This window comes from Triturus cristatus, chromosome 7 (assembly GCF_964204655.1).
Source record: "Triturus cristatus chromosome 7, aTriCri1.1, whole genome shotgun sequence".
NCBI lineage: Eukaryota > Metazoa > Chordata > Amphibia > Caudata > Salamandridae > Triturus > Triturus cristatus.
In genome coordinates, this window is record NC_140590.1 from 423855848 (window position 1) to 423878637 (window position 22790).

Below are 22790 nucleotides of genomic sequence, written 5' to 3' on the forward strand. Positions count from 1 at the left end.
TTAAATAATGCACCTTCAATTTCTTTAGCGGTAAAAGGCAGATCCAGTCTTGCTGCCGCCACAGAATCAAGCCTATCCCAATCTAATACAGGTAGTCCCAAATCGGGTGGAAGGTTACCATCATCCGATTGGCTATACAAATCAGTGTAAAATTGATGAAATACTTTCATGATGGCCAGGGGTTCATAGACTAATACCTGTTGATCATTGTAAATAGAATCTATTTTAGATATTTGTTTTTTTGCCCGAATCCTTTGAGCTAAACATCTCCCTGCAGATTCCCCAAACTCATATAACTGTTTCCTATAGAGGTGATATTTAAGCGAAATCTCCTGGGCCCATACAAGATTGATCTTAGCTTTACAGCAAGCTAATCTATCTAGGCTATCCTTAGGATCGTCATCTACCTGTAATTGAGCTATAAGATCCAATTCAGCATTCCGTAAATGATTAAATAGCTGCATCAAATTTTGTTTGCGTAGTCTTTGTGCATGTAGGGCATAACTAAGAACCTCACCTCTAAAACATGCCTTAAAGGAATCCCAGACTACCGCGGGTTCAGCTGAACCACGGTTAAGATGGAAAAAGTCCGGGATCCACTTTTTCATATGCTTCACAAATAAGATATCATGTAGTAATTTCCTATCAAAGGTGAAAGTCTTGCTCTGTCTTGAAATAGCCACGTTAGAAAAAGAGATAGCAACAGGAGCATGGTCGGATAGAAGCCTAGGATGAATTTGAATTTGGCTACAGGCAGCCCAGGCAACAGGAATAATGAAATAATCCAACCGAAATAATTTGGTGTGTGGTGAAGAAAAAAAAGTATAGCCAGGTGTCTGTGGGTATAAAAAATTCCACCCATCGACCAGGCCATGATCAGCCATCAGGTTCTTTAAAGCCTGAAAAACTTTAAGTTTACGACCCCTATATATCCAGGAAGTAGGGCTTGTCCAATCACAATCACTATCCAAATGGATATTAAGATCTCCACAACACACAACAGGTGCGGGCCATGAAGCAAGCTCACCATTTAAAAAATCAAAAACATTAGCCTCATCAAGGTTAGATCCGTATATATTACAAAGAGTAAACCGTATATCTTTGACTAAACAATCAAGAATAGCCCATCGGCCGTGTATATCTGCCAAAAACCTCTCAGTTTTAACTAACGAGGGGCGGGCCAGTATGGCCACCCCCCGCTTTGTATCTAATTGTTTAGAGGCTACCAGAGTAACATATCCCAAATCATCTAACTTCTGGCGTACCGACCACGAAATATGTGTTTCCTGAATACAAACAATATCAGGGTTAATTAGGTTTAGTTCCATTTGCATCTTCCTTCGTTTCTCAAAATTATTGAGGCCGCAAACGTTGTAAGTTACAATTTTTAAATTCAAATTAGCCATTAAATTCAAAATTTCGGAGCCCACTCATAAGTACATCACACAGAAAAAAATAGCACAGAAAAAAAATCAAACAATTGTGGAACATATTTTTTCTTTTTGTACCTCCCCTCCCCCACCACACCCAACCAACCCCCACCACCCCACCCTCTGCACGCCCCCCACCCACCCCACCCTCCCAATAGTGAGGCAATAGGACCAAGGTCCTGGTGATGGGGAGCGGAACGACTCACCCGCGGTATCCCAGACCCAAAAAAAAAAAAAAAGCATAACTAAGACACAATTGCCACCTCTAAGCCACATTAGTATCTTCCGCTCCGCTCACAGGCGCCAGCTGTTGCAAATATTCCTTGGCCGATACTTCTGAGAAAAAGAAACTGTTTCGGCCCTGAACCACAACCTTTAACTTTGCGGGGTTCATTAAGAACACCTGTGCACCTTTCGCTTGAAACATAGGTATTAGTTGGCGAAGGTGCCATCTGCGGGACACAGTTTCATGCGCAAAGTCTGGTCTTACAAAAAAATGAATCCCTTTAGCCAATCTCTTACGGTTAGGGCGCGCCAGATCATAGACAGCTTCTCTTGCTAAGAAATTATTGACTGAGATCAAGATAGCACGAGGATATACAGATTCCGATCCTGAGTGTGTAGCTTGTTGTTTTCTGTGGATGGGGAATCGGTGGGCTCTCTGAATCTCTATCCCCCAGTCCCACTGGGAAAGCTCAGGAAAGGCCTCTGTAAATAATTGAATAATAAATTGTCTCGGATCATCTCGCTCTGTCCCCTCCGGAATACCCAAAACGCGTAAATTGTTCCGTCGCATTTGATTTTCAAGATCGGATAGTTTCCATGTAACATCATCTTTTTGCTTTTTTAGTGTAGACACCATATCTTTCTGCGTTGATAGTTCATCCTCCAGGGCTGAGATACGGTTTTCGGTTTCGTTAACTCTAATACCTATCTCAGTGCTTGATTTGCTTATACGTCTGATGGCGTTTTGTAATTTGCGACAGGCGCTCTGTGTTCTGGCATTCTCAAGCCTAGTCTCTGCTCTATGTGAGATCATCGTCTCGTAAATCATTTCCAGCGTGATAGGTTCGGGAGAGTCGGATGAGTTGAGCATAGGAGGATTCCCAGAACCGTCATGGTCTAAAGTAGGTAGCTTTGCGGTGGAGAATGAATAATCCCAAGCCAAGTTTTCCCCTGAAGCAGCATTAGGAATGTTATCCAGTAGAGTGGTCCCTAGACCCTTCCCCTCTCCACTAAAAATCTTGTTATTATTTTTCCGAACGGTACCACCGGGGCCCAAATTCATATATCCGCCTGATATACAATCATCTATTTCTCCCTGCTCGTACTCCGCCCAATCCTTGCTGGTCACATCATCATCCGATGAGGAAGACCCATCTGATAAAGAGAAAAAGTTATCAACTAGGTCACTATCGGGGTTAGACCCAACCTGCTCAATACCTGGACCATCTTGAGCTGCCACTGTTTTTAATAAATCCTTGGGTTTAGAAGAAAGAACTTCAACTCCCAGCATGCATCCTGTTGAGCCATCCAACACATTTGAAAACTCAACATCCACAACTGGAGCGTTTCCTATCGCTGAGTGATTACACTGATTACTAAGGCTCACCGATGTTGCTCCCATCTTGTCCGCCAAGTTATCTCCCTCCGGAATGACACGAAGAGCTGCGTCCAAAGTCTGTTGTATCCCACCGTCAACCGATCTAGTCACAGGCTGTATCGTATCTTTGGTTGCTCGTTTATTGAACAAAGGAGCTGTTTGTCTGGAGGCAGGCGGAATAGGAGAAGAAGATTTACCCGAAGGGGTCTTAAAGCGGGACGGAGAACCTGAGCCCAAGCCATCGTTTAACCCGATGCCCGCCACCGCCGTTACCTTCATCTGACCACCGGCTGAAGAATCCACTGCTTGCTTTCCGCCTCGGGGTTTTGGATTCTTATTTAAAACCTTGGAAGCTACCTTCGGCGGCATTCCTGCAGTAGCCTGAGGGGGCCCACCGACTGTCAAGGCCAGAGCAAGGAGCGAGCGCCAGCTTCCCCGGTACAGAGGACAGAAACGCCAACCTCCTCCACGCGCCCAGTTCACTGCGGACGCCGCCGTAAGTATGCTCATCACCGGAGGGAAACCCAGCTACAAACAGACACCTCCTCTCTCTTCTGTCACAGGCTACAGGTTGGTGGTTGCGGTATCACGTCTTGCAATCAAGACTTCTGTGCTGACGGCATCTTCGTGGGCCTGTCAATGGGGGGGATCACCGCGGGGAGTACAGGTCCGACTCACTCGACCGAGGCACCGGCCGCCATCTTGCCTAATGCTCGTGGATAAATATTTTCGATGGAAATCCTAACATTAATGGGATCAAATTTAACCGAAAAGTGGTAGCGCATTTCATTTTTGCATGATAGATGTGCTTGACAGCAGCCAGGAGTTTCATGCCCATCCTGGATATAAATGCTTTTAGTGCTCCCAAGCTCGTCTCCATGACCATTGCACTTGCGTCAATTAATCGTGACCATATTTGATTCATGTCAAAAATAACCCCAAGATAGGGAAAGGACTCCACCACCTCAATTTTCCCTGTTTCTGTATGGAGGTGGGATATTGTACCCCGGACCCCGCCCCCAGCAATAATTAGAAATTATTTTGACTGATTAACTTTCATGTCAAGAGAGTCCATGAAGGCGGCACAGGTGGTAATTAGACGATGCAGCCCTATACCTGTTCTGGCAATAAGGACTGCGTCATCTGCATATGCCAGAAGTGGGAGCTGGGTGGTGTCAGACACGGGAATGTCAGGAGTTACACCCAATAGGGCCTTCGCCACGCCATTCATGTAGATGGAGAGTAGGAACGGCGCGAGGACACAGCCCTGTCCTACACCCCTTAGAATCTTAAATGGGCGAGTACATTCCCCATTTTTTCAATATCTGACTGATGCTGATGCCTCCGTATATAGTTGCCAGATAAAATCAATTATTGGAAGGTCAATCCCCATTGCTTCCATAATATGCTAAAGTTTTGGGTGGGAAATGCAGTCAAACGCTGCTGAAAGGTCCATAAAGGCAAGGTAGATTTTCCCGCCCTTAGCCCTTGTATATTTATCAATAATCAGTGAGAGGTTCAGGCACTGATCTACAGTTCCTTTGCCCTGTTGAAACCCGTACTGGGACTGCATTAATATATTCTTGTCAACTACCCAAGCCTCTAGTCTGACTAACAGCAGACGACCCATGATATTCACAGTAGTATCTAAAAGGGATAATGGCCTGTAGTTTTTTGGGCTACTCTTGTCTCCCTTTTTGTGGATAGGAACTATTTTACTTGTTTTCCATGGGGGGGGGGGGCTACTATTGCTATGTTAGTAAAAACATTGGTCAAAATAGGAGCCAAAAGGTCGTAATTTTCCTGTAAGAAGTCTATTGTGACCCCGTCCGGGCCAGGGCCTCTTCCTGTGCTACATGACAATAGGGCCTTCTTAACATCAGTAAGTGAAAATGACAGAAATACCCTCCTTCTATTCGGAATAACGGGTGGGGAAACCGCGAAGACTCCGCGGGCGAGAAAATATTAACAAAGTGCTCCACCCACTCCTCCTCACCAACGTTGGTATCCAGCGAGGGGTCCATTTGGGTCTTAAAGTAAGGTGAATTGATTATGCCCCAAAACTCTCTGCTGTTGCCTGACGTAGTTGCTTGGGCGAGCCTTTCCCAGATCTCCTCCCTCAGTGTCCTCTCCCTTTTTCTTCTAGCGAATTTAAACTGAGTACACAAGTTAAAATAGCATGATCGCTACAGCTATTAAAATGAGCATCTGTGTTACTGAAACTGCCCTCGACCATAGAGGAAACTAATATAAATTCGATTGTTGACTAGTGGGCCTCTCGAGAAAAGGTTTTCATAAGAGAATCCTCTGAATTACCCACAATGTTCACGATGGCCAGGTTTCTAGTAGACAAGGACCCACGAAGGCATTTACCATAAATACTATAGGAGAAACGGGAGACAGAGTTACCCATCAAATCAACCAAACCGCATGGTTTGACTTGATTATGATTACATGGGTGTATATTAAAATCTTCCATCCAGATTATTGTAAATATCTCATCTCGCTTATTGCATTTTAACATCTCCTCAATTGAGGCATTAACCTCGTGTGCATTTTGGGGCCAAAGTTATTATAATAAAAATGTATCAAAATCCAAGTACCCATTTTCGGAAGCTCAAAAAGAAGGATGTGAAAAAAAGGATTCTATCATCAAATTTCCTTATTTTTAGTAATAATGTGTTTGGTGTTAAAGTTAGGAGGCTCACCTTCGGCTCCTGGCAGCTGATGGCAATACCATAGTTTGATAGGAGAGGTAGCCATTGATGAAAGCATGTTCCATGGCCCACGTTTCCTGAAAGCAGGTAATATCACTTGCCTGCCAAAAATGTTGCCAATTAATGTTATCCAACTTCTTCCTAATTCCTGCCACATTCCAGGAGCTTATTTTAAATAGGCTGTTATGCTTCCCCTCAAACTTGTTCTGTTTGAGAGGAACGGGAATGGTAAAGGGTAAGAAGTGCTCAGGTATAGGCTCCCTAAATATAGAGGGGGATAGTCAATCGCAATGATCTAAATCAGAGAGTGGGGCATACCTATTTGCAGTAACGACTCCTGACCCTGCTGCAACCATATTGCACTCAGTTATGGGCCTGAGTGGACTGCCCAATAAATTCACTCTGGAATCTTGAAGGCGCGGTGGGGTGGGTTGTAAAAATAGGCCAAATAGAGACCCTTAATCTGTGTTTCCCTCTGGGGATGTCTGTGTAATTGGTCTAGAATATGTCTGATGGTTATTAAAATGAATCACCACACAGTCACCCTCTAATGTCTACCTAGATAGACACACCCACCCATGTCGAGTCAGCCAGTGTAATGATTTATCCATTAGTTGACCAGTAGACTCGTGCTGGCTCTTCCTCAGAGTTGGAACATTCCCCAAAAATAATACCAGGGGGGAGGATGCAGGAGGGAGGTGGAGCATCTGATGTCTGGTGCCCAAAGGGCCCTCCATGCTCATCGCATTGGGATCATACTGTCCTATTGGATTTTGATCCCCACTACCCCCTCTTAAATTAACCTTGACGTATTTTTGGTATTACTAAGCAGTGGTTATGGGGACCTAGCTAACCCAGAAGTAGTAGCATAAACAATACAGAATGTATTGAGGATGTGTGAAGGCATGGGACCTGAAAAGCCTAGGTTGGTTCTAGGAATACTTAAGTTATTCTCTATTACATGCAACTCAGGGGCTAGTAATTTTGAAAGCCCACGGCTCACCCCCGCATCCTCAATAATTTTAAGCCTTTCGTCAATATGTTTTATTTTGAGGAAATGAGGTTCCAGGAGCGTGGTAACCAAAATCTCCAGTCTTTCCCAAGTGGTGTCATCAAGCGATCCCCGTGGATGAGTTGGGGTTAATATAGTGTTCCCATCTAGGGTTTGGCCAGACCCAGTAGCTCCAGTCCCTCCGGTTTTAACTGACCGGGCAGGTTTCAGAATTTTGTTTTTTTGAGATCCCCGGTTTTCCTTTTTTTGACCAGTTGTTCACTATTATTGACAGAATGTGATTTAGCGGCCTGGCCCCCAGAAATGATATTAGGACCTGTCCTTGTAGTGGAGACAGGGGTTTGTCTGCATACATTGCTATGTTAGCATAAGCATTTTAGATGTTAACGCCATCTTGCCACTTTGCTGCTTTTGCATACGACACTACAGGTAGTTGTTATTACAAGTAAAACTGCTTGCTTGCTTTTTCTTCATATGAGAACGGCATGTTTTTCACATCCCCAGACATGCACCGCGACCTTAGTCTGAACACTGTGTGCAGAAACCGTCATGGTCAAATAATGTATGCTGTTGAATTCAGGTTGATCAGCCCACGCTCTAGACACAGCAAGCACACAGCTGCAAATATCTGAAACTTGGGTGCCTTTAATATTGCATTTGCATGCATGATTCTGACACTCTTGGAGAAAACCTTTTCAGACACAGAGAGCAGTGCTGATCCTGTGATGTGATTCACCCAAGCTGATCTTGGAGGTCTGGGGTTCCCCATTCAAGCCTAGAGACCTTCTATTATTATATAAAACTGGCTTACTAGCCAGGGAAGGGTGGTTCACAAGGTATTATAGGACCCGTTTCCACTATCATTATAATATGATTTCTCCCTTTGTTTTCTATGGTATTCTAACAATGCTGATGGTTTTATTTCTAATCATTTGTCTGCTTATGTTAGCCAAAATACTGCACCTTAGAGCACGTAGTTAAAAAAAAACATTTTAAACTTTTCCGTGTCTCTGATTACTCCACGTTGTGAACTGATATGATAACAATAACGAAAAGGTGTTCTTGATTCCCACCATTCCTGAGAGTACTCTAAGTCGCTTGTTCTGGGTTGTCTAATCATTGGTAGCTTCGATATGATAGGGAGAATGAATGAGACACTGATGCTAACCGGATAGGGGTTCTAGGTACTGAGGTGAGTTTTTTGGTACACCACAATTCACTGAGGTCCTGGTTTCCTGCGCATAGTTCTGTGCATGAGCAGAATCCCCGCAACATCCTTACTTACACTAAAGAGGAGAGTGGGATTGGAGGTGCAGAAGGCAAGGAGGCAGTGGGCGATGTTTGAGAGGCATTTGAAGTTTCACCCATCATTACAATACTGCCTAGGGAGGACCACTTTTGAGAGATAAGGGATCCTAATGAAAGCCTTCGTTCCACTAGCTGCATCTCATGGTTAAGAACGGACCCCATACTGGTTAGAATCCAATGTCCCTGCTGTTCCTCTCACCAGGTTGATCATCAAAACCCTTCTGTTTGGCCATTTTATTCCCCCAGCTGATGGTAAAAAACACGTTCAGGGGAGCCCAAAGACAAAAAATGATACAGTAGTGGAGGCATAACAAGTCTCCGAAAGTCTCAGGGGCTAGAGCTTAGAGAGATTGCCCAGCCCAACCTCTTCCAGGCTCCGACAGGCGTGGACGGGCCCGCCCTTGGCCCATGCTGTGGGAGCCCAAGGCCGCCTTTATGCACCCCCCCCCACAGCGCAAGGAAAATTACAGTGGTGCCTCCTGCAGCGTTGGAATGTGGGGAATGCAGTCCCCGGTCAGGAGCAGTAGGCGAGTGGCAGGCAAAGGGTGAGAACAGCAATTACGGGCTCCTGCGCTGCGGGAGCCCAAGGCTGCCTTTATGCCCCCCCACCCCCCCAGCGCAGGGGAAATGACAGTGGCGCCTACTGGCGCGTTGGAATGTGGGGAATGCATTACCCAGTCAGGAGCAGCAGGCGAGTGGCAGGCAAATCGTGACAACCGTAAATTACAGGCTACTTAAAAGATTTGTAGGAAGATCTTGGCTGAAACTGAGCTGATCTAGGCTCAATTCCAACGAAGCTGACTGGTCTGGATTATGTACAAGAGGAAAATTGACATAAGGGTAACCCAAGGAATATGATGGCATAAATTGCACATTGTAAGTACATTTTGGCATAAGGGGTAACCTTGGCATGTGTGGGACACCCATGGCATGTGAGGGACACCCATGACAAACTGCTGGCCTGGCACAAGGGAGGTGATTTTTTACATAGTGGGGTATCCCTAGAACATAGAGAAAACAATGGAGTGAACTCATCAAGAGCTTCAGGTTGCATGGTTTCATTGGCTTGCTCACCTGGAAAGGACTTGAATATGTCTAAGCAAACTTAAGTGACTATTGTGCTTTTAATGCACTATTGCCACCATTTTTTTAAAAAGTATTCTTGTGGTAAACCCCAGCACTCCTGAGGCAACCTAGAGGATGACCGGCTCACACCAATTTCAAAGATCATCCCAGCAACATAACATAGGTATTTTCTATAACACCACTTCCTGGAAACATTTAGGGTCAAAGGGATTATAGTGTCACTTCCTGTGATGTCATTAAAGTCAAAGGATGTTTGATGTCACTTCCGCTACCCCAGGCATTTTGGTGAATCAATGACCATGATACTTTCTCTTGAAATCAGTTTGAATAGGTGTTCCATCTGAAGAATCAGAGTCCATAGACAGCTCATCTGTGCGCTTCTTACTATGAGCAGGAGGAGTCTTGTCTATAAAGGCAGCCAAGGTTTCCAGTAAAATATGACTTATCTCTTCTTCATCTTCTTCTCCATGCCTCTGTCTGCACTTAGGCACAGGAAACAGACCAGGAGAGGAAGGAGCAGTAGAAGCAGAGAGGGAAGCATCCCTCCTCTTCACAAATGTTTTCCCATAGCAGCCAGAAAAACATTAGATCCAGCAGCAAACACACGGGAATAACACATAAAGCCTCCTACCTTGGGCTTTTAAATAGAGCATCCAAACAGAAAGGATGTGCATGCGCACACTAGGGAATCCCCTACAATGCATGTGCAAACTTCACACACATCGTGCATGATCTAACATCAGACGGTCCCTTCCTTCACCCAACTTACCAGAGGAAGCAGTGCGATGGGCAAAAGATGGTGGCATCTGCAAATCCTGTCTTGCTGGGAGAGATGACTACCAGGCCAAAGACCATAGGAGAGAACTCTGCCTTATCTCTCCTACCGTTTGCCACACCCTCGACGGAGGCCTGCCACTTTCTGAGCCTAGCAGGAAAGGGGAGTCAGGGCCCAAGTACATGCTCCCCCCCCCCCCAAGCAGGGACCTCCCCAAACTCATCTCATCATGCAGAAAACAAAAAACAGGACGAGCCACGAGTTCCAGTCTACATTAACTCACCTAGTTAGGTGGGTGGGGCTAACCTTCAAGGATCCTCCTATTCTTTGTCCTGTCAGGAGGATACATCTCTTCACTTTGTAATGACTGGGATGAGGAACAGAGACGTAGACTAATGGCCAACGTTTTGAGCTCTCTGTAGCATGTATACTGTATAATACACACCTGCACTGGAACTATCAAGGAGGGTATGCAGATGCTTGTTAAACTAATAGTGGGCATTTTATTCAAGGAGTTAGATTGTTTTGATTTTCAGAAAATATGTTTCATACCAAAATCATGTTGAAGAATTTTCTATAAAAAGGGACTTCAACTCAGTGCCACAAAGCTGCTTCCCTTCTTCAAGAATCACACATAAATAAATAAACAGGAATTGCTGACACCACAAAGGTTACACAGTTCAGGTACAAAATTTCAATAATGTTGTCAAATACTTACCTCCGCTATTCTGCTGATTAAAAATTGGCATGTGAATCACTGTCGGCTTATTCACCCCCTCAAATATATAGCAGGCTTGAGAAGGGTTTAATTCATCCCCTTCCGGGATGACCACAGGGGGAAAAGAGATGTTGTTTGCAGAGCAATAAGTCGCAGCCCTGAGGACTGTCTAAATCAGAGACAGAAAATAGCTGTTTAGAAATTGTTGTAGCTCGGCAAAAGGGAATATCGAGAAGTGAAGGTGAAAAAGTGTAAGGTGTTTGGGAAAAGACAGCGGTAGGGTTGTTCAAGTGTAAGCGAGGGTGCTCTATGGAGTAATATATGCTGCACACTGGACTGAGCATTCAATTGAAAATTCTATTACACCTTTACTTTTTTTTTTTTAATGTTTCTATGAAGGTTAGTAATAGCAATTTTAAGGATATAGATATACTTTTTAGAAAAATTTTTAGGAATAAAAAAAAGCCCTAATGGTGAAATACCCTGTTCTGCAATTAGATATTGTACAAGGAGAGCTGGCTTTGATATATTGTGACATGATCGCTGAAAGGAAATGGGGGTAGAAGATGTTTGTTTCCTAGAAAAAAAGGCGCAGGAAGCAGAAAGTCTGCCAGTTTTTATTAAGACAGCGCAATTCCATAAGAAACCTAGAGGCATATTAACAAATTATCGCCGCTTTAACGGTAGAAAACTGCCGCTAAAGCGGCGATAATGGGCTTGATAATATGCTCTATGGAATTCCAATTGAAGCCCATGTTAGATGTCCTTCACATTTAACATGGGTTTCAATTGGAATTCCATAGAGCATATTATCAAGCCCATTATCGCCGTTTTACCGGCAGTTTTCTGCCGCTAAAGCGGCGATAATTTTATCGCCTGGCTTGTTAATATGCCCCCTAGATACAGGTTACTCTAGGAGTTGGGAATTGGGCTGAAAGCTGTGCATGCATTGAATCATATCACAGCCGGTTATACCTATCTTGCATTGTAGGAGTGTCACTATGCTGGATTGACAATATCATGCATGATCAAGTACTGGAATCCTTGAGGCTTCAAGGAGCTTGGCCACTTTATTTTGAGGGGCAAATATATGCAAACACTTCTCGTGCGTTGTAGTGATCACTGCAATAGTTTTTTCTTGAGATTCCAGCAGATTACATGTTTCATAAATAATTACTGTCAGGAAGTTAGTTAACATATTCATCCTGCTATGCGTTTGCTTTTAAGGACTTCCTCACTGAGGGATGAACAGGAACCAGCTGAGCCGCCAACACAGCGAAGACCTCGCAAGTGACAGCTGAGTACTCCTCCAATTTGAGCACAGAAGTACACGTGTATTTATAACAAAGGCATCCAGGCTTCAGTTGCAACGCTTCAGCTGATCTGACATTGTTTATTGTCTTTTCAAATGCAACGTCGCCTCATGAACGAAACAACAAATAACATTTGCACAATGTGTGTCGAAGCCTTGTACGAAATGTTCAAGGTGTCATGATATTGTACTTGTGAAGTGGTTTTGTAAGTAATGGAGTTTCGGAGCAACTAACCCTGCACTGTCACACAAGCAAATATGTGTCAAAAGTCATCATGTGAAAGAGAAGACAATTTAAGAAACGGGTGCATGTTAAAATGGCAGTGTTTCTTACCATGCCTATCGGAGCCACGTGACACTCACTCCTCGAACATTAGTCGACTAAAGGCTATCTACTAATAAGAAAGCTCTGCACAAAAATGCTACAGCAGATAGATATAAAAAGATACAGAAAAACCCATGAAATTATATTAAAGGAGGCAATCATACAGTTTGCATGCCAAAGCATACAGAAAGCCATGTAAAAATATAGAAGCTGTTCAATAAACACATTTTTTAAAAACAATTTAGGGTGTTAAACAGGCCGAATAAAAAGTTCCCACCAAATGGCATAGCCAATTGTTTATGTGTTCTGAGAGGTAGACGAAACATTTGTGTTCCCAGCCACCCCAGACGATTATCCCAAATGCAAACCTAGGAGCAGTGTTATGGGGCAAATGTGTTCCCATCCAGCATCTGCTGAAGGAGTGCCCACAGCTAATGAAGGGTCTGCAGAACCAGAGCCAAGATCCAACACACCAGGAACAGAAGCATCCCAGGAAGGCTTGTAAAATGTGTTCAAAATCAAAGGTATACGCAAAGGACAGCAATACAAATGGGCCTTTAATGGGTCCACCAGTACATTTATGTCTGAAGGCTCAACAATTGTGTTCCTAGGCACAAGTCCAAGGCACTCGCAATAGTGCACAGCCGACAACAGGCTGTATGTAGTGAAGCAAAACAGGCCGAAAGGATAGGAACCAATGCTCATTGAGTTCCTGAAGAAAAGGTGTGCCAAAGCATTGTACTATGCTCCATTTGATCTTGAAATGGGACATCCACTGAGGAGCAGAAAAATTAATATCACAGTCCCAACAATCAGGAACAGGAACAGCTGAAATGTTTTTTGATTCTCTGTGTGATGACGAATGTGGTTTAAGAACCAAGTTTTCCAGTTGTACTGCAGAGTGCTCCCTAAAATAGCATCAATTTAGAAGTAGGAAAAAGACTGACACCAAACCAATCTAAATGACCAGAAAAAAGAACCCAATTGTAATCCAAAGGTTTAACCATAGAGCAACAAAGTATGTATTTGTTAACCGAAGATAGAAAACACAGAGTGTCAACCGAAACAGTAGAGGTGGAGGGGCTGGTGGATCTCAACTAACACCAACGACGCCCTCCGCACCGCCAAACACATGCACTTCCAGATCCATCTTCTCCTCAAGCCCTCACGTCACCTTCAGCCACGCCTCCGAACTCACCTGTACAGACCACCACTGCATCCACTTCTCCTTCCGGAAACCCCTCACACACCACCGCACCCTACAGACCCCCCGCTGCTGCTGGAGCAAAGTCTCCCAAGAACAACTACAGACAAACCTCGCACTCAACCCTCCGACGAACCCCAACAACCCCGATGAAGGTGCACTCACCCCTGAACGCTGGATGAATGACTGCGCCAACACCGTCGCCCCACTGAAAAACCCCACCAGCAGAGACACCAGCAGGAGAGTCAGCTGGTTCACCCCGGAACTCCTCAACTCGAAACGCACCTGCCGGAAACTGGAAAACATATGGCACAGCGACAAGACGCCAGACAGCCACGCTGCCCACAAAGACGCCATCCGCAACTACCACCACCTCATCAGGACTGCAAAAAGGACCTCCTACTCAGACCGCCGACAACAACACACACAACAGCAAGGAGCTCTTCAACATCATGAAGGAACTCTCCAACCCCAGCTCCAACGACATCCCACCCTCGCAAGCCCTGTGCGACTCCCTCGCCACCTTCTTCCACCGGAAAATCACTGACATCCATGACAGCTTCAGATCCCGGATGGCCCCTGCCGACCACACTGCACCGAACCCACCGCACCCCACTGCCCACGACACCCTGACAACCTGGGCCAACGTGAGCATCGAGGACACAATCAAGACCATGGGAACAATCCACTCCGGATCCCCGTCCAACCCTCTCCCGCACCACATCTTCAACAAAGCCAGCAATTCCATCGCACCCCACATGCACAAAATCATCAACCTCTCCTTCGAGACCGCCACCTTCCCTGAGAACTGGAAGCACGCAGAGATCAACGCCCTACTGAAGAAACCCAAGGTGGATCCGAGCGACCTCAAGAACTTCCCTCCCATCTCCCTGCTTCCGTTCCCAGCAAAGGTCATCGAGAATATAGTAAACACCCAGCTCACCCGTCAGCTCGAAGACAACAACATCCTGGACCCGTCCCAATCAGGATTCCGCAGCAACCACAGCACTGAGACCGCCCTCATTGCCGCCACAGATGACATCAGCATCCTGCTAGACAATGCCGAGACGGCGGCCCTAATCCTCCTGGACCTCTCCGCCGCCTTCGACACCATCTGCCACCGCACACTACGCTCACACCTCCACGACGCAGGGATCCGAGACAAGGCCCTGGAGTGGACTACCTCCTTCCTCTCCGGCAGTACTCAGAGAGTCTGCCTCCCCCCGTACCGATCCGATGCCTCCAAGATCATCTGCGGCGTCCCTCAGGGATCTTCCCTCAGCCCGACGCTATTCAATATCTACATGGCTCCACTGGCACGCATCGCCCGACAACACGACCTCAACACATAATCTCCTATGCCGACAACACTCAGCTGATCCTCTCCCTCACCAAGGACCCCCCCACTGCCAAATCCAACCTCCACCTGGGAATGAAGGCCATCGCCGACTGGATGGAGGACAGCTGCCTCAAACTGAACACACAAGCCACCATCCCCGTAACCTCAGGGACAATCTGCCCTTCGGCCAATTCTTTAGGCTACGGAGGAATTGTTCAAAAAAATAAGACTATTTTGATGAGTCAGCAGGCCTCCTAGCTAGATTGAGTGAACGAGGTTATCCCATTAGACTCCTTAAGCAAGCACGTAAACGTGCGTGGCACAACCACAGGGAATTCCTACTAGTTCCTAAACCTAAAACTAACACCAATGAGGAACGTTTAGTATGCGTGACCACTTTCAACACCAAGAGTAACGCTATTAAAAAGACAATCAACCAACATTGGCATTTGGTGTCGGATGAGTTGGGAAATATGCCCACTCCCTTACATGCATTTAGAAAAGGCAAAAATATTAGGGATCATGTGGTTAAGTCTCTGCTACATACACCAGGGACCCCTGGCCAAACTACCCTATGGGGCATCCCACCCATTATGGGACACCATAAGCGCGGTTCATGCAAAGCCTGCCCTTTGTCTAAGGAGATTATGGAGTTTACGAACAATGAACAGACATATACACTACATGAGCATAGTAACTGCAATACTAGTGGCGTCATTTCCGGAATTTCCTGCCCTTGTGGTTTCATATATGTACGGCAAACCATCCAGAGAGTGAAATGCCGCATCCTCCAGCATTGCAGTCGCATACGATGCAAAGTGCAGGGGGCCCCCTTAGTTGAACACTTCACCACTTTTGAACACGTAGCTGAAAGTCTTAGATGGTGGGTGATTGAAAAAGTCAAACCTAACCCAAGAGGGGGTGACTTCACCAAAATCCTTAACAAACGAGTATGTAAGTGAATACACTCTTTGGATACGGTAGCACGTGGCCTGAACGAATTTGAGGAAATTAGGAGGCAAGTAGCCGTACTTAGTAATGGATGAAGTTTGCTAATTTTAGTGAGTTAGTGGTCTCACACATATCTGTTTAGCACACTAGGGAGCTAGTGTACCACACACTTTAGCATTTATATGTTGTTCCATCACGACTTGAACGTAATTTTACATTTTACTTCGTGTTTGGTTTGCTACATGTATTAGACTCATGGCATGCATTTAGTGATTTACATAACCATTGTACATACTAATAACCTTTCTCCTTTTTGTAAATGGTTTAATATAACCACTGTATTGTTCTCTCGAATTCAATGTGTGATTTTTCCCCCTCTTTACCTACCCGGAATGGACATTTATAAATTATTCATTGTCTATCTGCCATTTTCTAGACATGCAATTAACTCTTTTATCGTTGACATTTGAATTAATTGTTCATTGTTTGGATGCCATACTGTCGTGTTGAATACCTATTGGGAGGGTTTGCCCCCCTGTTTTAACAGTGTTATGCACATAATTTTTCGTCCCCGTTTTTAACATTGGTATGCTCATAATCCTTATTCTTCACTGTGCCCTTACAATCTGACGCGTAGAATATCCAAAACCCCTCTCTGGATATCTCTTCATTCCCTAATACTGTCACGTACCGTTACCGGGATAGTCTTTTCTCGCTGGTAATTGACGTGCACCGGGCGCGTCAGCTTGACGTCGACGCGGGTCCCGGTTTAGAACGTCCACGCGCCGGCCGCTGTTCTCAGTATGCAGTCATACATGGCAGTAGACGGACGCGAATAAAGAGCGGTTCCCAGGTGATTTGAATCTTTCGAGAATCTTCATGTATTGTTAGACGCTATTGCTTATTCTATCCCCTTATTCATAATCGTTTTTGATCCTTTCAGTTGTAAGTGGATTCTCCCTGTATGCGGACCCAATTTAATATTTTTGGAGTACACTGACTCATAGATGTCCAGAATTATTGGACATATATGCCTTAAGGTAAAGAGATCGTTTAATGTATGTACATTACCAGCCGGATATCTAGCATCGGTGGTTGTTTCACTGACTCTTACTACGTTCTATACCTTCTTTAGTCTTCAAGTTACTGCCTTCACGTTTAGCCGCATTAAAACCAATTGATTTACGTACTTTAGCCCCACACTACTGACCAGTAGACCACAATTAACGGTGGGTTAACTAATTATATATCAAGGCCATAAGACGGGTCGAAACGTCGACGCCCCTTTAACCGAGCCTGGATCTTGAATCTTATTCCCCACGTGCCACTCTAGAATGGAAGTCTATGTGAATTGAAATTGCAATATATTTGTGACTGTTTTGTGGCCAGGCTCCTAAGGACGGTGATTTACAACCAGTCCCAATTTGTTTTTTGATATATTAAACTCTTCTATGCTATCTTTTGAATATCCTCCTTTTTCACAACTTTACACTTGAGCACCCTTAATTCTATGCACGTTTCCTCTGGAGCAACTTTCTCTATTAAATTGATAATGTAGATATAATTATCTGACTTTCACCAATTGACTTGAAAATAAAATGCATGGTGACCCAGATTATGGTTTGTTTTGCACTTTTATGTTGTAAATAATGTATTAAGTCTTATGATCCGATAGCTCATAAAATCATTGGTTGATTTAAAATGAAGGTCTAGGACCACTGTTTTTTGTATCATACTTTACCCAGGTCCTTTGATCATTATTGGGTCATCCCATTTTTTGTAATGGCCCTCAAACTGAACACAGACAAGATGGAAATCCTCATCCTCGGGTCCAACCCCTCCGCTTGGGACGACTCCTGGTGGCCCTCACCACTGGGGTCTCCGCCGGCACCCACCGACTACGCACGCAACCTGGGAGTCATCCTCAGCTCGAAACTCTCATGACCAAACAAGTCAACGCAGTCTCCTCCACCTGCTTCAACACCCTCCGCATGCTCCGCAAGATCTACAGATGGATCCCGACAAATACGAGGACAACTGTCACCCAGGCCCTAGTCAGCAGCAGACTCGACTACAGAAACTCCCTCTACGCCAGAGCCTCGTCCAAGCTCATCAACAGACTACAGAGAATCCAGAACGCCTCTGCACGCCTGATCCTCGACGTCCCACGCAGCGACCACATCACCCCCCACCTGAGGAACCTGCACTGGCTCCCAGTCAACAAAAGAATCTCCTTCAAGCTCCTGATCCACGCAAACAAGGCTCTCCACAAAACCGGCCCAGCCTATCTCAACAGTCGGCTCTCCTTCTACTTACCCAACAGGAAACTCCGCTCCGCTGACCACGCCCTGGCCACGGTACCACGCATCCGGAGAGCCACTTCCAGAGGCAGATCCTTCTCCCATCGAGCCGCCAGAGCCTGGAACACCCTCCCCCTCTACCTGCGACAAACCGAAGACTTGCTGACCTTCAGGAGGCAACTCAAGACCTGGTCTTCGACCAATAGCAGCAGCATCCCCCCCCCCAGCGCCTTGAAACCCTCACGGGTATGCAGTGCGCTTTACAAATTATTGATTGATTTATCAGATGAATCCGATGAGAAATCATCAAAATCGATGAAGTAGCCAGAGGCAGCCTGATCTATTTTTTGCAGCCCATCAGGTTTTGTAAAACTAGGAGATGACTCTATCTGTAGTACATGAACGTAAACCACATTCTTGACAGGATTCCGAGTTGAAATCTGAGTTTTTGTACTGATTGATTGTACAGTTGTTGCTGTTGCAGCATTAGGCAGAAGGGATACTTCGTTGTTGTTTACTTTTTTCTCACACTGGAGAGGGGACCCTTCATCTGTTATTAAAGCTTCCATCCGAACTTCCTGTTTGGTAGTAAGAGCAGGCAGGTAGCTACCCAGAGCCCACATGGCTTGCTGTTGAGAGTTGACCACATAATGTAGTTTGATCAGATCAATAGAGGCAAATGTCTTGTCCTTGCAACCGGAAAGAAGTGGAAGTTGTAGAGTTCAGGTACCTTCAACAGCCAGGACAGGTACATGAGCTTTGTAACATAGGCAAAATACTTTCTTGTCCACAATTTTCCCCCTGACCAGATCCCCAATCTTCGGGATCCAGCCAGGCCATGCCGGTACTTCCTTCTCTTCACTAGTGGTGGTACGTTTTACTTAGATGTTGCTCTGTCCATTCCTGAAACTCTTCAGTTCCAGTAAAACAGACAGATATTAATTTAGATCAAATGGTGTTTCTGTCACCACTGTGCTGGGACCGTCAAGATCTAGGGCCCATATTTTTATCCCAAACAGGATTTCATACAGAGTCCGACCACCCAGGAATTTTCTAGTCAGATTGTTTAGTGCGATTTGGACCCAACTGCGATCTGAGCCTAATATCCTAGCTATTAAAGACTGCTTTAAGTCTTGGTGTTTCCTCTCCACAACCGCGTTGTGGAATAATACATGGTCACACCCCAACTTTTCATGGCCTCTTTGTAAGCCCTAGAAAACCCTGAACACTGTTTGGAATATAGGGTGTCTATGTCGTTCGTCTTGATAAAGATAAAGACTCACAGATCCTTTGTAACAGTTCAAGCGGCATCTGACCAGCGTGGCCTTACCCATAGGAATCGAGAGCAGGCATCAACTGCCCACTGCCACTAAGATGTACTTTTCAACCCCATTTGATGACAAAGGGCTGCAGTGGTCCAAGTAAACACAAGCCAGAGGTTTGTCTGTGGGGGATGTGTCACAGGGGAACCCTCCACCTGCTGCCAGATGTTGCATTTGAGGACAAAGTCCTTAGTCTGTTTGTAAATAATGAAATTGTAGCAGCTACCCCTGCATTTGCTGATGCAAGACCCTCGCGTTCAGCTAGGATTAATCCTAATGTGCAGTCTGAATTAGGCATTACCCACTTCAGGAATGTGAGCATAAGGTATGTTCTGTGCATCTAACTTGTAGGAGTACTTGGCTTTTGGCTGGTGGGTGTCATTGCGAGCAGCACTGACAGCCGCCATTATATTTGTGTATCTCCTTGCACTGAAAAGATTTATTGCAGTGACTGCAGCCGTTCACACTGTTGCTTTAGCGGCTTCATCAGCTATCAGTCATGGAATTACCTGCAACGTGTGCGCCAACACGTTGATGAGACAATGTGTGTATTACATGAGTCCGTGGCGAGCAGTGTTTCACATCTTTCACTTGTTCCCAAATCATTTTGTACTTTATTGTGCACCCCCTTGTGTCTCCAAATTCCTTCTGGCTCCAATAGTGTATATATTCACTATAAGACAGAATACAGTAATATGAATCACACACTATGAGTGTGGGGAATCCATGATTCATACTCTAGTGCTAAAATTAGAGCCTTGAGTTCAGCCAGCTATGTGGTGCAGTCACCAAGTGACTGCGTATCGGTTTTCACAGGATGGAATTCTCCCTTTTGGTTGCACTCTTTTGCTGCTGCACACGTTGCTTAGAATTGATGTTTTGTGCCTATGGCAGGAGGGCCAGGACCATCAGGGTATATGATGTAATCATACTGTTTTAGAGTCAGTATTTCATTAGGCAGAAGGTATTTTTGTTCATACTGCAGAAAAGCTTTTGTTTGCAGAGTAGAGTCAAATCTGTAGTCTACATGTGTTGCTGTGAAAGAGTTAGCCCATTGTATCCAATGTGGATGCAATGCTTTTGCGTTCAGAACATTACTCTAGTGACAGCATCTAGGGTCGGTACTGAGATCACAACAATAATGTGTTTTCCCTGAGCCAGTGCTCTCTCTCTTACCACAGCAGTCTGTACCGCTATCAGTATTTTTTCTGTAGGTGCAAAACGTATTTCAGCTTTGGTGTATAAATGCAATTTATATGCACTTGGTGCAGTGTCACCTCCATTGAATGTTACGTGGTTGTACCCTGATTGCCCTGTGATGACACGGATCAGCAGGTTTGTTGTGTTTACATGTGTGGGTAGGTGTTTAGAAGCTAGCATGACCACCTATACTGATTTCTGTGTGTTCAGTGGTCCATTGTGTGCTTGAGAAGTCTAGATGAATCAAGTCGTAGAATGGTTTAACACATTCTGAGCAATCTGGAATGTAGGTTCAGACAAAACTGTGAAATCCCAACATGGATTGCAACCTCTTTAAGTAGTTGGAGGTTGTAAGAGTGCACATTTCTCAAAGAAATGTGTTGCCAGGCTTTTGCCTTAACTTGACAGCTTGTATCCCAAAACAGAGCATTGAGATAGACAATTTTATATTTTTTAAAGTTAAATTTGTAGCACATGTGAGCAAATCCCAGAATGATGCGATCTACTCTTGTCAAGTGCTCCGAAAGGTCATCATCTAGCAAATATATGTACTGAATGAATGAATGAATAAAAGCTTCATAAAGCGTGAACTTAGCCCAAGGGCGTCAAGGCGCTGCGGAAAGGGATCAGGGTACAGCGATGCCCATAGGTAAAAGGGCTTACAGAATCAAGCTGGTGTAATTAACAAAGAACAAAGCCAGATCATTAACATTTTGTAGAAGTTTGGATACTCTAGCTGAAAACAACCGAGGACTGTTCAATACCATTGTGGCATTTGACAGAATTGTTTTTGAGAAGCCAGCGCACTGAATGCGGTCAAATATCTGCTTCCAGGTGATATATTTTGGCAGAAAAATCCATACGGGATATCTAGTTCTGTTTTGTATTTTGTATGCACTATGTTATTTATGAGTGCTGTGCGCATTCTATACTGTAAATGTGCGAGTACCTGTGTTTAAGTGTCTGTAGTCTAATAATAGAAGATATGAATGATCTGGTTTCATCATGGTAAACAAGGGATTATTCATTGAAGAGATGCAACTTTCTATTACACCCTGTTATTCAAGTTGTGGGAGAGTCTCCCTAACTTGTTTTTTTCTTCATTTTTAATGGGGTATTGTATGTGAGGTTTTGGGGTTGTCCTCAGTGGTATTTCATTGTAAGGGGAACCGTAATCCCACCTCACATGGTTGCTGTATAATGCAGAAGCTTGCGCTAATGCCCACTCCTTGACATATGAATGCTTATCTTATTCTAGTGTGAGGTCATAAAAAGCTGGTAAAATTAATGTTTCTCTGTTTGGGCAATCCATTACGTAATCAGGTGGTCAATCCTTTTCAGCCCAAAGAATATTGTAACTTTATATTAAGTCCTCACAAAAGAGAACATTAATGTTTCTAGGCACATTCTCCTCAAATTGGAGTTGTATTTTGTATAAACGACGTGGAGCACTTACCCTAGTGTCCGGTGTTTCCACCATGACAATAATCACTCAGTGCTACCCCCACCAGACAAGCCATCAGGTTATGGTGAACTATTGTGACTTCTGCCGGGCTGTCCAGCATGGTCACTGGCCATTCCCCACTCAGAAGCAAAATCCTCAATATCTGTGGCATTCCTGACATCAAGTCCAGCTACCTTCTTCTTTTTTAATTTAGATTTGGATGTTTCAGGTTTATCTTCCTGTTTAGTGATGTAGTCAGATGAGCATTGTAAGTCCTTCTTTGGTTTCACATGCACCTCTGATCTGCACTCTGACCATCCACCTCTCTCCGAATTTCTTGGGGATGACTCTTGAAAGGAATGAGACAAATAGTATCTGATTCCTGATACCTTTCAGGCAGTCTAATGTCATCATGGTTACTTGTGGTTTACCAAGTCTGGCTCCCTAATTATCTCTACCGAGAGTGGCACAGGTTACTTTGATAGTTTTAGGTAACTCGTGCTGGAGACAAATCCCTTAGACGCTGGCATATAGCCAACGCTCCTGCTTCCCCCTTTATGTTGCTTAAGATATTGGCGGGTACCACTGCAAAAGTGCACATCAGTTTCATATCCAAGTCCAGGGCAGGTGGTGTCCCATACTTATTCTGGATCAGTTGAAGCATTTCCAGCAAACCAGCCAATGTAGGGGTACTGTGTGTCCAAAAAATTTACCCCGTCGGGTGCAGTTTTCTAAAAGGGGAGC

At 44.8% G+C, this 22790-nt stretch overlaps 1 protein-coding gene across 1 annotated transcript in view; it reads right to left on the reverse strand.

Moving 5' to 3' along the window:
* Positions 1–22790, reverse strand: part of LOC146809856 (cytosolic phospholipase A2 gamma-like) — a 1073925-nt gene that overhangs the window by 73859 nt on the left and 977276 nt on the right. The window contains exon 14 of the mRNA XM_085616718.1: positions 10650–10818. Coding sequence (XP_085472844.1) covers positions 10650–10818 — 169 coding nt within the window. The remainder of the gene's footprint in view (positions 1–10649; positions 10819–22790) is intronic.